Source organism: Oenanthe melanoleuca, chromosome 6, assembly GCF_029582105.1.
Source record: "Oenanthe melanoleuca isolate GR-GAL-2019-014 chromosome 6, OMel1.0, whole genome shotgun sequence".
Taxonomy (NCBI): Eukaryota; Metazoa; Chordata; class Aves; order Passeriformes; family Muscicapidae; genus Oenanthe; species Oenanthe melanoleuca.
The window spans coordinates 13,054,458-13,070,773 of NC_079340.1; the positions used below are offsets into that span (position 1 = coordinate 13,054,458).

Sequence of the window (16,316 nt, forward strand, 5' to 3'; positions counted from 1 at the left end):
TTTAAATGAAAGTTCTGATAAAGCAGGTTAGTTTCCTGCACTTTTTTTTTTTTTTTTTTTTTTTTTTTCTCTTCTGGAGGTAAAAAATAGCCTGTGTATGGAAATCAGTTTGTGACTTGGGAGCAGGAATGTGTCTTGAAGGTGTTCGATGGCTTGTGACTCCAAGAATAAGCACACAAAATCCCCAAATTCACCAGTTTTCCTTTCCCTGAAAATACTCCAAGATTTTTATATTTTCTAAAATAAATTTCTAGAAGTGTCTGAATTAAGCATGAGCAAGGAAATTAAATTATCAGATACTCTCCACATCTTTCAAGACAGTAGGATGAAAAATATTAAGGCACGAGTCTATTTTTCATTCAAGGAGAAAACACAGTCCCTTTAACATGCTTCCTGCATTTCAGACTGAATGCACTGTGTGTGCAGTGTGCAATTACAGAGCTTCTGACAGTCTGTGTCTAACAAAAATGCCACATTTACTTCAATCTTCTGACACCATCCCAGGAAGACAAATATTCTAAGGGTTAGAGAGGTGGCTACAAATGGCCTTTGATGGAGAGTGTGGTGTGTGTGTGTGTGCACATTGCAGTGAAGGGGAGGCAGGAAGAGCTTGCACATTTAGATGAGTTACACTAACCTACTTCAGTTTGCTTTTTTGGCAGGGAAATGCTGCTGTGCTCCTACCACCTGAAGGGCCTGATTCACTAGGAGGTGGTTTGGGTGGTGCATCCTGAGATGGGGGAGAAAGGCTTCAGGAAAAAAGGGAGAAGCAGAGCCTCTAGGGATGCTAGGGATAGTACAATCCCTCTGGTGCATGAGAACAATATTTTTTTTATTTACTTGTAGACAAGTGAGCATGAAAAGTCTTGCTGTTGCCAGTTTTACTTGTAATTCAGCAGGGGACCCAACTGGGCCTGCCACCTTTACTGCTCAAGGAGTCTGCAGCTCCCTGAGCTTTTTCTACTGTGACACAGGCTGCATCTTGCATCTCCTAAAGAATTCATTCCATAACGGAATAAAAGACTTAAAACACTGGATCCTGCTGCAGAAGGAGGTGTCACACTAGCACCCACCTGTCCTCACAGAGCATTTCCTCCCCATGGAGCCCCACTTTAATTATTCTGCTGTTGTGAGAGTGTCAGTGGTACCTGTGACTTATGAGGTGGTGACTGAAGGAGCTCTGTCAGACTCAGCTGGTGAGCCTGAGGAGTCTCAGGCTCTGCCATGAAGAGGTAAACATTCAAAGTGCCAAAACAGCTCTCAGTCATAGTGCCAGATACAAGGAAACATCTGCAAACCCAAACTGGCTGGGACTGCAGCTCTCTGTCACCAAGCTGGTGTTGCTGAGTTCAGCACAACAGGTGCTGTTACATGACTGACTGTTAATATTTCAAATTGCCTCTAAAGGTTCTAAAAGGTTTCTAAAGGTTTTCTATCCTCTGGTATTATTCTATAGAACTGCTTTAATGACTTAGGTTTCTCTGTGACAATGCTTTTGTCGTGCAAGCCTGTTGAAGATATCATATCCATTTCTTTTCTCCTGAGGAATTTCTTTGTAGAGTTTTCATTCCCTTTTTAAACTGTTGCATCTAGTTTTCTTTGACAGTCAGAATAAAATTCATTCCAGTACTTTCTGCAGAATTAAGAATGTCTCTTCCCAGTGATTCTAGTTTTATTGCCTGTATATTATATAAGTGATAGAGACAAAACATAGGGACAGATGAATGGAAAGAGAAAACTAAATCCCATTAAATCAAGAAGCCCAGATATATTGATCCTTGTAGTTTAGGAGCAGTTTAAAAGTGATATAATTGTCACTGGAAGACAACTATAAGTTCTTTAGACAATATAAAACCAAGATGATATGCTAACAACTACAATTTAGTTTAGAGATTTCCTGGTTTGTAAATTGGTCCCCAAATTGAAGAAAGGTAAGGTAGATAATATCATATCATATTCCTCTGAGTTCAGCAACAGGTGAATGTATCAATGAATTTAATGGAGCGAAACAGTTTCCACGTTGTAGGAAGATAGTGAATTTAAGTCAGGAATTAATTTGGCTGTGATTAGTTGAGAATAAGTGTATGGAGAATTCAGAACTAGTGACAAAGGACAAAAAAATCTGTTCCTGGCTATCAGATATGAAATCAAAGAACTTAGCAATAATATGGCCAAAAAAAAAAAAAAAAAAAAAGGAATGTATATTTTTTTTTTTTTTTAATGTAGTTTTAAGTAAGCTTGGCTCAATTTTATTCCTAGCAGAAAAATATTTGTCTAAAAATTCTGCCTTGATATTGGTCTATATGAAACCATAAAGTTACTTCCTAGCTTCACTATCACTTCTGCAATGACATTAAATGAGCGTTCCTATGTTTTCTGTAGCTTTGCTGGGCAAGAGAGATGTGATGCATTAGTCTCAGAGGTGAATTTCCAGTTCTGCTATTGCATGGGCTTTTGTATAACTACTTATTTTTCAGTACTTAAAATCAAACTCCAAAAGATTTTGCCTGGGTATATTTGTTTAAAGAAAAAAAAAAAAAAAGATAAACACTCAATGTCAAGAGCTCCATTTCAAACTGTAGAGAATATGGTTGAAGACAGTCTTTTTTAAAGGTGAATGTTGCTGGTCTCCAGATATTTTTTTTTCAGTGAGTGCCTCCAACATGTTTCTTCTCCCACCTTTGTTTCTTTCAAGTTGTCACTCTTTCCAGTTCTTTTCAAGCAATCCTCTCAAATACCATTTGAAAACCTGTGTCTTTTTCCTTTCATTCTACCTTTTTTGTCTTTTAGAATGGACACGTCCATCTCAGTATTCCTACAATTGTAATCCTCATAGAAATGCATATTATAAATGGTACACATGAAAATTACAAAAACCCTATCATGTCTGGGTGGTAGTGCTCTTGGAAAACAGTTAGATAATCTTAAATCTTGATTTCTGATCAAACTTAAAACTGGCTAAGGGAAGCAGTTTGTTCCTCATGGTTGTACAACCATTTACAAACACTACTCTTACTGCTGTCAAAGGAAAGGTGTTTGCCTCGATGTTTTTTTTTTGGTTTTTTGTGTGTGTAGTTTGTCCTCTGTAAACTTTCTCTATTTTCTCTCTTCTTTCCTTTTATTTCCTTTTAGGCTTTACACCCCCTGGGATGGATAGGACATCTCCAGACAACAGTCCAGTCCATGGCCTTTTACGTCAACCCTCCATTACAACAGGAGCCAACATCCCTATTATAACAGAGCTAGGTAAGGAAAGCTAACATTTATCCTTCCATTTACATTCCCATGTCTTTTTCCCACTTTCCTTGTTACTCTTACACTGTTATGTTTTCTCTTTTGAAAACTGTTTTGAATTACTCTCTCTAAAGAAAGTTTAGTAACAGTTGGTTCACTTTATTTGAATAACTGAAATATATTCCCCTCCTTTGGGTTTTCTCCATTTTCTTAAATAAATATTCTATCAGACAAGATGCTTTTTGCATAGTGTAACAAACAAGCAGGGGTCTTTGGGCTAAGGTTAGAAAAGGAAAAAGGCTAGAGTAAGTATAAGCAGATATTTCCTGTGCGTTTAATCAATTGTAAGAGGCCATTTGTTTATTTCTTCATGGTCCAAAACTGTTTAATCATGTGTAACCAAACTCTGTGTAATAGTATGAGATATTTCACTCCTGAGAATACAATGATGGTAGGTAACTAGACTCTGATTTCCACTCTAGCTGTGGGTATTTATGTTGTCAGCTGGTGTGATGTGAAGTGCAGAAGCTGTTCTGTTTTTTTCATGGCAAATACAAACTTGATTTGTGGTCCTTTGTCCTTCTGTTTTCTTTTTCAGTTTTATTTTTTAGAGCCTTACCTGTCTTTTTCCCTTACTTTATTCTCTTTCTGTACTTTCTTTCCCCCCTAAATACTTTACTTACTAGCTAAGCCTGGCAAACTTCTGCCTTTGGTTTCAATCAGTCAGGAAAAAAACAGTGGAACCCACATTCTAATGATAACTGAACTGGGTAAGAAGTGCCTTTTTCCTTCACATCACTGTCTTATTTTCTGTTGTTGTTGTTCTTACTGTCATCAGCTTTTCCTTTATTTATCTGGCTGTATCAGAGGGGCTACCCTCATGGCACTGCTTTGAATGTGTTTTATTTGTGGTTCTGGTTGAAATTGACTGTCTTGTTCTGGTCTTTCTTAATGATTTTTTTTTTTCACGCAGCATCAGTAAACCTTTGATCACACTCGTCTGACCTGCCGGCTGTTTTCATAGCACCTCCTCACCAATTCATTTTTTTGGCCTGAGTCCCCACCTCCCTGGCCCTCACTCTCCTACACCAATTTTTCTCTCCTTTTTTCTCTTCTTTCTTTTTTGTTACTTCAGCCTGTTGTCAATTTGGTGGACATGCCTTAGCAGCTTTTCACAGGAAATCCAAGAAGAAGTAAAAGATACCAGAAAAAACCCCAAGCATCATACCTTCCCTCAAGCTCTTTTTTTGTTTATTTTGTAGAGTAGGTTTTTTCTCAGAAGCTCAGGTTTTGAAGCTGTAGAGAAGCAGCCAAGCTTCTGCGTGGTTCCCTCTCAACACAGAGTGCTCTCACCAGCCTTTGGAGCAGCGTTTGATGAGCTTTTCCCTATGGCACAGCACCACCTGTCCAAACCCAGCTCTCCTGGCCCACAAATCCCAGTGTGCTAGCTGGCATCAGGAAGATAAACACACACCTGCAGAATTCACAATAGATTTGTAGTAGCTCAGGAACTGACCCCACTCATGGCTAGCACAGTGTCTAAGTCAGGTGTTAGTCTGCCAGATGGAAGTGGAAAAATAATGCTACTGTCAATAGTGCTGCTCTCAGCTAGAAATTAAACTGAGGTACAAGCTGTTCAAAAAGTACATTTTGAAATGATATAGCAGGCTTTCAAATCCTATATTGCTTAAGAATCTGGAGGTTAAGTTGATAGGTATTGTACTAAAGAAAGAAATGTTGTGGATCCTGGTGTTTCTTTGGGTGAAAGTCTTCTGATTCCCAGGGCAGAACATTTCTCTTATTACAGTACTAAAGTGTTATGTTTTAACAATTGCATCAGGGAGTGCAAAGGCAAGAATTTTATTTTCTGTCTTCATCTCATTTAGACAGCTATCATGAGGCTTTATCTGCAGTAATTCATGTTTTGTAAACTAAACATAGCAAGCACAGTAGTATAGAGAGTTTGGAAAAGGAGTGGATGTACAAGAAAACTATTTGGGAAGGATTGAAACTGTATGAGAAGGAAGATCAGAATGGCAGGCAGAAGCTTTTCTTACTTAAGAAGTCCAGAGCTGAAATCTGATCAAGTTAACAGCAGTTCTCATGTTATTTTCAAAGTTTGTTGGGTTGGCTCAAGAGATGTATTCACATGGGGAATAGGAATATAGTCAGTGTGTGCAGTTTCAAATGCTCAAAAAATTTTTCATTTCCCTTTCTTGCATGGGAACTGAAATTAATTTGTCATTTAGTAAGTTGAAGGGTATTTCAGTGGCATAGCTAAGCAGTCTGTGCTTTCATGCCTGAGGGAGACTAATATGGAAATGAAATATTTCATGAAATATGATCCACTTGATACACTGATCTCAAGGAAACAACTATTTTTAGTTGGAATGAGTTGGAGGCAGAGAGCTTAACTGTGACAATGAAATGCCAGACAAAGTCAAAATGACAAATACTACTTTATTTGGGCTTTTCTCTAAAGCAGCCCGATGTAGGTTCTTTTTCACACTGGCTAATGTAGAATTTGTGGCTGAGAAAGTGAAGTTATAGAGACAAATATTTGAACAAAAGGCAGTGCTGCAAGAGAATAACTGCTCATTCATTCAGATAGATGCATGTTAAAGGGACAGTTTATCCTCTTTTGAGCTGTAAGTGCATTAACACCACTCCAGCAAGAATCACAGCATTACATCTAACAGATGCCTGTGGGCTATATCACAGTTTTATTGACAGCCTTTATTTTACAACAGGGTTCTAACTTTGTATTTTGTGATAACAGTTCACTGTGCCTGCATACAGCCTCAGCCACTGTACCCCACCAACATACCAAGATTATCTCAATATTCGAGAGCATCGTGTATCTCATTTTGAGCACAGGCAATGGTGCCATGAAGCTGCTTTACAGGAAAGGGATAGGAACCTGTCCAGAGCAAGAGTGTCACCTCTTACGAGCAAGATAATGAGCAACAGATTTTTAAATGCACATTTTCACATCCATCCTGATTTCATTTTCAGTGACGTCAAAGACACAAGTCTGTGTTTCCAGACACATGCCGTTTCTTTTTCTTTGGCTGTGTGATGTGTAAGGTCACGTGCTGGTGACCCAGCCACACCTTTCCATTTCACTCTTAATGTTATTATTGTTATTTGCAGTAAATGATTCAAATGTTCAGTTCCTGGACCAAGATGATGATGATGATCCCGACACAGAGCTGTACCTCACGCAGCCCTTTGCATGCGGAACTGCATTTGCTGTCAGCGTGCTGGACTCTCTCATGAGCGCAGTAAGAAAACAAATCTTCATTCCCTTCTGCCAGGCTTTCTGTGAAAGAGTGTGAAAGTGTAGAATTTTTGCCACAGGTAGGCAGGAGAAGATGTTTTTTTCTTAGCTGTCAAGGGAATTTTGGAACCTAAGCTCAGTTATTTTCTTAGTTGGACACAGAGACCAATACTAAGGTATCTAGGACTTCCATGAGTCCACAATTTTATAAGGAAACAGTCTCCTGTCAGGTTTTAAGGATCGTGGTTTCAAAAAAAAGTTGTCCATTCTGCCTTAAATCCCAAATGCAATGTGTCAGTCCCTGTGCTCACCATTCTTGTCAGACAGCACCAACTGTGTTTTGAGCTTTTAATTTCCTGTAGCTGTGAGCAATGCTCTGAGTATGAGTGCTGGGGGACTCTGAGAGAACTCCATGAAAGCCATTGTACACATCTCATGAACTCTATCTGTGTGAAGAGAGGTTATCCTCTCTTTTTCATATGAATTTGCTGGTGAATCAAAACTTCATTGCATGCCAGAAACTGCAGATGGTGGCCTTTGGTTATGTCTACACTGGGGCTTTTGTTTTGCAGCAGTTCTGAAGCAAACCCCTCGGTCATGCTCCTTTTCATCCTCCTCATATTGGCTAAGTTTTCAGACCAGTCTTGCTCTTTGTGAGCTACACTTCTTTCAAAGGGACCTTAAACTCTGCTAGATACAGCAAGGAAATATTCTAAAGGAAAAATTCTAAAATCTGAGCGTGGGCTTTCTGAGCTCATGGAATAAAGTCCCACAGTGCTGGGACAGATCTGTTGTAGACCCCAAATAACACTTGTTTGAGCAGGTGAGTTTCTCTAAAGAAGCCAGGTCTGACCTTCACCTGAATTCAGAATGAAACTTTTTTCTTTTAAGGAGAATTCATAGTGATATTTATGATTTATTATTTTATTTGGATTTCATATTTATGTACCTGTATTTTGTAGTTTTCCCTGCATATGTTCCATCCACAGATAAATGAGTCTACACAGATAAAATTTTATTCTAATGCCCTAGAAATAACCTCAGAAAATGCTTTTCTTGATAGCTATTCACAGTATTTTGTACGTATGACATTCAAAAAACCTAAGCAAGGACTCCTAAAGCCTGTACCTTCTCTAATTAAAATCTCTTTAAATTTTTTAGCATATTCATTTTATAAATGGGAATAATTTAACATGGGAGTTCCAGATGTTACTTAGAGCTGTTTATCTACTCCCATTATTATCTAAGTCAATGTCTATGAATTGTCTATTGTTCAGTAGGCCACTTCAAAATCAAGAAAAAAGTAGGGTTAATCCTTCTGGTTGCCACTGGCATTGCCATAGAAAGAGAGTGAGATACTGTGGACATCATTTCTTTCTTATGCAAAGGTGTCTCAAGTAAATAATATCAATGTCATGAAAAATAGGTACAGCATGCCTGTTCAGAAATTTTAATGGTTTTAGTTATTGCTAGCTTTTAGTAACTTTTAGTTTTGGACACCATGCCTCTCTGTTTTTGCAGTTCTGATCTGTAATAATCCTTTTTCTAAACATTTTCACATCTAAGTGGTCATATTATGTGTCAGGGACAGTGCAGCCTGAAGCCAGAGAAATGTGATAACAAGAGTAGAAAATTCTCTACTTAAAAAAAATACTAATCAAGAAGACAAGCCAAGGATTCAGTCAGTTAGAATTGTTCACTACCCTGTCTTTTCTTTCATGAGTTTTCTCATCTGTGGCAGTGTTATTTTCTCTTTATTCCTCAAAGGCCCAGCAAGGAGTTGGAAAAGTACAATTCTTCCTGACCCTTCACAAACTGTAAAATGTGTGAGATGTTTTCCCTTAACTATCCATATTCTCATGAGGAAGGTGTGTTCTCCTTTCACTCCTTCTCCAAGGAAAAGAGTGTTTCTCACACAGAGCAATCTATTTTCTGTTTAATGTGTCTAACTTCCTACGTGCCAGTATGGGCAAACTGAACCCCAAATCCTACTTAAATGTGAGATCTGCAGTCCTATTAATTGCACAGGAATTCTGTAAGAAGTGTACAATGTGCACTTTCTGTCCTTTGCCAGCTCACTTGGAGACAAGTATATAGTTCATTATTCTGCCTACTTAGTGATTCAGTGGGTTTTACTGCTGGTTTTTGATAGGAAAATTCCAATTTATGATCTCTGTTGGTAGCTCTGTAGTAATGAAAATTCCTTATATAGTGTGCAATGCAAATATACATGAACTGCTCCTTTAAGAATGAATCTCTTCCCACAATAGTGGGGTTTTGTAGTAAAACAAGTGCAAGAAAGATTAGAAAGTCCTGCATACACTATTATTTCTGACCTGTGGGTCATTTGAAACATGCATATAGATGTGAGTATAGGGAAAAGAGCTACAAATATATTTAAAATAATTTGCTTAAATATTCAGTTATTGGATAATATTGATAATTCTACAGTATTAATCAGTGTTAAGTTATTCTTCTATTTTTTATAGTTTTATTACTATTGAAGTAATGCATTAAACCCAACTCATGAATCACAGATTAGAAAATGTGGTAACTTTCTAATTCAAGTCTGAGTGCTGAAGATCTTTACATTCTGCTAGTTTAGCATGATTTCCTATAAGATGACAGTACTGGACATTTTAAATTTGAAATTGTCTGTTATTTCCTTATTTCAAAGGTAAAAGATTAGTTTTCAAAGTGCTATGTTGTGGTCATCTACACAGTTTGGCTTTGCAGCAAGGGCAAGGATTCACAGTGCAGTAGCTCAAACACCATTGCTCAGAGGACAATAACAAATTCAAAACCTGCATTGTGTTTTTGATGAGTTGGTAGCATGGTCTCTCCAGGTTTGGTCCAAGAGCCTTGCTGTGCTCTGTGGGAAGGCTCTGGGCTTGGTTCATGTTTTAACTGTGGCTGAGGCTGTTGTTAAAATGCTCCAGTTAATCATTATTATGTCTTTGAAGAGACATCTACTGCCATCAGGTACCTAAATGATATATTAACACTTATTTTGTTGTAGTGTATGCAAAGCCAGGGAAATAATACACATTGTCTGTCAGTCTCAAGGCAGCACCACTTCTGGAAAGCAGAGCATGCTTTCATCACCAAGTAAAATGTAACTATAAAGTGTGGGAGTGGATGCATCTTTTAGATTATGTAACTGGTTTTTAAAAATGTTATCTTCAGCTATTGAAAAGTTATATGGCATAGGATAGTCAAAGGAGCAAATATTTGAGCAGAAGTACTTCCTTCTGGGTCTTGCTGAGAAAGCTGTTCCATAAAATCATGTAGATTCAAGGAAGCAGTTTTATCAACACACAGTACCTTCAAAAGTTTGAGCAGTTGGCCTGAAATCTTCCCTGTTACTCCTTTTGGCACTGCAGACAGGAGAAGGGCAGAAGTTGTGGCAGGCTGGCATCCCTCCCACACCTGCCACAGACCCCAGGTGCTGTTGGAGGCAAGGATCTCCAGCACCAGGTGATAGCATTTAACATTTGCTACCCTGCAATTCATTTGCTTGTGCTAGAACTTTAGGTCTTGATTGTTTTCTGTATTACCAAATCCTCCTTTTTCTTCATATAAATAAAAGTACAGACTGGAAGAAAATAATTAAAACAGTCAAAAATAACTTTTCATTATATCCCATACTCAAAAGTTCTCCATAGGGGATCCTCACAGTCTTAGTTATGCAGAAAATAAATTGTTCTAATCATTAATATGAACACAAGACAATTTTTCATGCAAGTCTGTTCAGAGAATTAGTAACCAGCATCTTGTAACTTAAAATGTCCCAAACCTCTTGAAAGTTTGGACAATAGTTTAAGAATTAATAGATTTTCAAATGGTGAAATGCCATTATTTATTTTCTGCTGTTGGTTCTGTCTCAAAGGTCCATTTGTTATTGGTATGAATTACTGATGTTAGCTCAGTCGTTCCTCAGGTCTGGATATATATTATTCCTCCAACGGAAATAGAAAAGCAAGTTTAAATATTTGTTTGAAAGTGAGGTTAAAAACCACATGTAGTGGAGTAGGAGGAGTCTTCTTAAAAGAAATTAATTTTAAAACCCACTAGCAAACACAAAAAAGGCAGATATAACTTGAAAAATGACAATTTTAGTATAATTATAAATGAAAGGCAAAGTGCTATTAAAGTTAAAGCAATATTATTAAAAGATGTGCTAATTTTCAGTTAAATTTTCTGTAGAAGACCAATTCATTTAAAAGACATGACAGCATTAACTGCAAAACATAAGCACTCTGGTAATTATACTTTAAAAAATGATTGAACAAATGGGAAAGCATCCTTGAAACATTTGAAAGAGCTGCACTACAATTCCAAAACAAGGGCTAGGTGGCACTGCTAGCTCAGATATCTATCATGATTTCCTTGCTATTTACCCAGTTTCAGTGTGCATGCTGCATTTTTTTTCTATGTTTAGAATACACCTATTTCATAGTCTCATTCTGGATGCTGATTGAAGTGATATCACACACGTGTCCAATGTGAGGTTTGGTTAATGACAAGAGCAAACAAGTATTTCTTCAGTTTTGATGTTACACTTAACAAAAGGGATTCTTTTCCATCACTGGGAAGTGCCTTGTTACTTTAAGTACCACAGCACCTTTCCAAAGACATTCTGTAGATCAGTTTCTTATAAGTACTGGCATATCCAGGCCATGTACCCTCCCACAGAGCAAGTAGAAGATCACTCTCAAATTAATTTTGGTGTATTATTATTCCAAAGGAAATGGATATCAGCTAGTTCAGCTTTTCAGTGTTCCCCTAGTTCCAAAGTGGCAAGATGTACTGAGGAGTCTGGTTTTTGTGACACTCAAAAGCATGGGCAGACAGAAGGAAGCAACCCTATTTAGCAGAAGGTGACAAGTTGGCATTTCCTGACCAGATGCAATTGAGCAGCAGTTTGTCCTGAAACTTGGGATCTTTTCTCCCATTGATTGCAAAAAACCCCCATGAAACATCTTTTGGTTGCATTCATCCATGTGATTAAATGGTGCCATCCACATCAGTCATGGTGTGGAACCCAAATTAAGCAGTTGTTCCCCAATAAATGCTCCCTCCTTTGCTAATAGGGTCTTAGCTTTGCCTTAGAAGTATAGCACAGTGGGAAGAGTTGCCAAAGAGGGCGATTCTGATTTCATCTCAGGGACATCAAAGAAGAAGTAATTGAAAAATAAACAATCATGCCTGAATGTCTTCTCTCTCTCACAGTGGCAATTCCTATTAAACATCATGTAATCGCTCCAGACTTACATTCCTGCAAGGGGTCACATTGATTTTTCTATATGTTAAGAGAGGTTTGAGTATTACACTTGAATTGTTATCCAGTGCATCCACATAAGTAAGAGCTGATTTGAGATTAGCTGTTGTTTTAGACTAGCTGAATCTTCCTGAACCTCTGCTTATGGCAGACTACTCTTTGCAGTACACTTTGTAGTTAGAATATGTAGTGCCTTACCCAGGTTAACTTAAATAACTGGAGTTGATGAGATGCAAATATTTGCTTTAGGGCATGTATAGCAATAAGAATATGTTCCTCTCATTTTAATTTAGTCAACAGGTGAATGGCATATATGCCTATGTAAATAAGCAGAGAAGCTTGAAGTTAGGAAACTTCAATGTAAGTGAAAAACATTGCTGCGTAGAACTCGTTTTCTGCTGTTTTATCTGTCATCTCCAGCAAACAATGAAACTGAAGTTTCATTATACAAAGAAAGAATATCAAAGTAACATGGATAGGAAGCCAGTTCTGCTTTTTGATCTCAGGATAAAATATTTCAACCTCTACCTCAGTTTACCCATGTATTAAATACAGTTACATTATATGGATAGAGCAGTGAATTTCATTGAAAAGTATTTTTTTAACGTCTTATCTTTAGACAAGAAGCACTGTTTGAGAATTCACCACTCATTTTTACTTGGCTGGATTACAAACATTTGTTCTAAGTCCTAAATTCAACGAAGTCCAGAAATCCAGTAATGTCAATCCTGTGTACTCTACAGTGAGCTCATTTTTTCCTTTTATGTTCCCTGCACTTGCAAAGCTTCTGAAATCCCAGACATTGGTGAAGTTTAAAAGTGACAGTCTTTCCTTTTATTTTTTCAACATTTTTTGCCCAGTACAATACATTGCAGATGTTTAACTGAGTATGTCTGAGCTATACCAGTACACTTTTAAGTGAACTTGAAAGTCATTCATCTGGATTTAAATTAATATTTTAAATACCCTTTGTTTGCCTGACAGACGAGCAATGCTACAGATGCTGGCAAAATGTCAGTGTGGAGTAAATCTTCCCTAATAAACCACACTTACCCTATACCCTAGAGTTTTTTAAAAGGACCACCAGGATCCCCAACTCATCATACATTTATCTGGAATGAACTCAAGATGTTTAATTGATACATGCTTATGTCTGAACACTGTCAAGTCTCGTAATAAGATGTTTAGTACAATACATCGGTTAGACTGCTAGAGTCCAGCCACAGTAATAAGTAATGACATTTGCAGCACAAAGGCAGCTCCCCAACGAATTGGTGACAAGAGTAAAAAGGCAATCTAGCCTGTGCAAGCTTTAAATGTGGTCTGAATTTTACAATTACATGTCCTAAAGCCCATTATTAGACATGAGGGCGATGAGAAGGAAAGCAGTCATTGCATCACTACTAACACCAATTATAGGAAACATAAATCATTCAAATTTTTGTACTTTAATAAAAATCAGCCTGAATTGGTGTTTAAAAGAACAGATCTAGTATAGGAGCCTAATGGGATAGAAGAAAATAGAGTAATTGGAGGCTGCTGTCTTTTCACTTTCTATATAAAATTATTTGAAGAGACAGCCAAGAACTTTAAACAGCAGAAACCCGGAAAAGTTGTAATTTGGATGTCTTCAGTTGTGACTTTAATGGTGTTTGCTTAAAGAGCTTTCTTTTATCTCTGCAGACATACTTCAATGACAATATCCTCACACTGATACGGACATTGGTAACAGGAGGAGCCACACCAGAGCTGGAAGCACTGATTGCTGAGGAGAATGCATTGAGAGGAGGTTACAGCACGCCCCAGACACTTGCAAACAGGGACAGGTGTCGAGTTGCTCAGTTGGCTTTGTATGATGGGCCATTTGCAGACCTAGGGGTAAGATATGAGGGAAATGCAGGACCAAGGCTGGTCTGTGCTCTGTTAGCTTCCTCTCAGACTGAATGAAAAATCTGTCTTAATAAGCACATAATTTCTATTATTGAATTTAATAGAGCTTTTGGATTGCTTAAAAATTTATAGCACAGAGTGCCAAGTTTGCTCTTTACCTATTTAAGAAGCTGTATGGCTGCCCAGTATCCTTTCCTGCATATTTCATACAGAAAATCCTGTGGCTCTTCTTCATTGTCAGATGGATGAGCTGATTTGGATGATATAACCATTATAGCAATAATGAATTCTAAATATATTCAATATGTATAGATACACCTTTTTTGGGTTTTGATAAGCTTATTTAGTGTTTTCACAGAGCTTCCAGATCTTAAAATCTGCTTATTAGCTTGAAAACAAAGTTGTAAGGTTTGTTTTATGCTGGTTTCTGATGAACTAAAATTCTTGTGAAATCCTAATTTTCTGGTTATTTGACTGCATTGTTCTAAGGGTGAAGTCAAAAAACAAGCAAACAAAAAAATTTAAAACCCCAAACCAAGTAGATAAATGATCTTTTAAAAATAGTGCATTATATAAAAATAGATAAAGAAGTATCTAGAAATGTTTTCTGGAGCACAGTTTGAAATCTTGAGGTGAACCCCAGAGCACCCACTCTGCTTTGACAATGATGTAGGTTTTGATGTTTCTTAAATTAACCTTGTGTTCACCAACTCTGTCCAGATAAATGGAATATCCTTCTTCACAGAAATAACAGGGAATCCCAGTTTAAGGATTAAGGCAGCAAGAGTACACAGATAGAAGCCTACAGCCTTTCAGTTGATGGAGCAGTCCAGTTGTAGCTTAGACTAGCTGCTCATCAAAACACTTTGGCATGCAATTAACATTTCCACAAATAAAATAAGCAGCACCAATCTTTCAAATACTGTTTCAACAGATCCTGAATCACACTATATCTGTGAAGGCAGAATGCATTAACTCTCATGATTACTTAAGAATCATTATTTCAGATATGTAAATGAGCAAATCTGAACTTATATTTTGCTAATCATACATTTAGTCATTATTTACAGCAGCAGATATTTCATTATCCTTCTAAACCTTTGAACTCTAATTTCTGTTGTGCTCCTGGTGATTTTTTTTTTTTTGGTCTGGATGACAGTATGGCTGCTGCCAAGAAAGGGTCAAATATACTAACAAGTTTAATCCCACAGTTAATGTAATTTTTAGAATAGGCATTGTCTGGTACCAAAATTTGTATTTCCAGCTTAAAGCAAATCACTCACTCTTTCCAATTTGCCATTATTTCATGGACCAAGGCTCTCCAAAACAACAGTCATCATTTTACATAGTTACTTACTTGAAATAAAACCTTCAGATTATTCATTTCCTTGGGTAAAAGGCTCTCATTTGAGATAAACAAAAGACTGTCTATACATTGTGCCTTTTTTAGAAGTTCATACTGAATGACCTATTCCCTGACATTGTGTTATCAGAGCAAAGAAAGAAAAAATGCACTGTTCACTTTTTTGTTTGTTTGTTTTGTTTATCTCCTCTCTTTCCTCTAGGATGGAGGTTGTTATGGAGATCTATTTTGTAAAGCCCTGAAAACATACAATATGCTTTGCTTTGGAATTTATCGATTAAGGGATGCACATCTAAGTACTCCCAGCCAATGCACTAAACGGTGAGTCTGGTCTTGAACATCTCTGGGATTCAGTCTTCTCAGCAAGGAAGAGCCCAGTGCCTGTAATAAACATAAAAAAGAACTTGCAGCATATTTGTGCATTCATCTTTGAGGATTTCATGATGATCCTTTTCTGACTTCAAATCATAAGCCAGATATCACAGCATAAGTTGTCAGCTAATGGTATACAAAATCTTTAAATTAAATTTTCAGAATGTACCTTTGTCTTGTTTGCTTTATGATGCTCCACTGTTTGGATCTAAGGAAAAGACTTATATCAATCAACTCTAAGTTGTGGGATAATAATTTAAATTACAGTACCTAGTCTTCATTCTGAATGCTCAAAAATACTCCTGTGGGCTTCCCATTAGTACCATCTGTGTGTAATCATAATTTCTTCCAGTAAATGGAAACCCTTCTCTTGGTAGACAACACTTTTACTTCAGTAGCACCAAGCCTGACCTTGGTGCTTTAAATAGAGCAGACACATTTCCATCTTTGCAAACTGAAGGCCATTTAGCAGCTTGCTTGAAATGTGTCTTAATTAACTGCTTCCTAGAAATACACACACAGACCCATACCAGAAGAATCACAAATCTACCATCTGTTACTGTTTCGTGCTCTACAAAGAGCATCATTATTGGGTGAACGTTGCAGTAAACAACACTGCAGCCCACCAAAGGCCTTCTTCTGTAGGAATTTGAACAAATTGGGTAGAAAAAATTATTTGCAGTTTAGATTTACACTGTAGTTGCCATACTTGGGATTATTTGTCGGATTAATAAGGGACTTCTGTCCCTGAAGCAGCTAAGCAGATTTCTTATGAGCAATGAATTAATTTGAAAAGAAGTCATGAGCTTCATGTTCAGTTTTAACTCATTTCTTGCTTGGACAGAAAATGCCAATTGCCTTGCTCAAGTCTGTTTTTCACATTCGTGAAAAAATTT

General features: G+C 37.3%; 1 protein-coding gene across 10 annotated transcripts in view; it reads left to right on the forward strand.

The window, feature by feature from the left end:
• KCNMA1 (potassium calcium-activated channel subfamily M alpha 1) overlaps window positions 1-16,316 on the forward strand; it is a 428,570-nt gene that overhangs the window by 398,864 nt on the left and 13,390 nt on the right. For 8 of the 10 annotated variants that reach the window (XM_056494734.1, XM_056494729.1, XM_056494730.1 and 5 more), the window contains 4 exons: window positions 3,133-3,246; window positions 6,388-6,518; window positions 13,479-13,673; window positions 15,251-15,369. In XM_056494734.1, coding sequence (XP_056350709.1) covers window positions 3,133-3,246; window positions 6,388-6,518; window positions 13,479-13,673; window positions 15,251-15,369 — 559 coding nt within the window. Of the gene's footprint in view, window positions 1-3,132; window positions 3,247-3,920; window positions 4,005-6,387; window positions 6,519-13,478; window positions 13,674-15,250; window positions 15,370-16,316 lie in introns of all 10 variants that reach the window. The other 2 variants (XM_056494724.1, XM_056494725.1) reach the window with 1 other exon arrangement.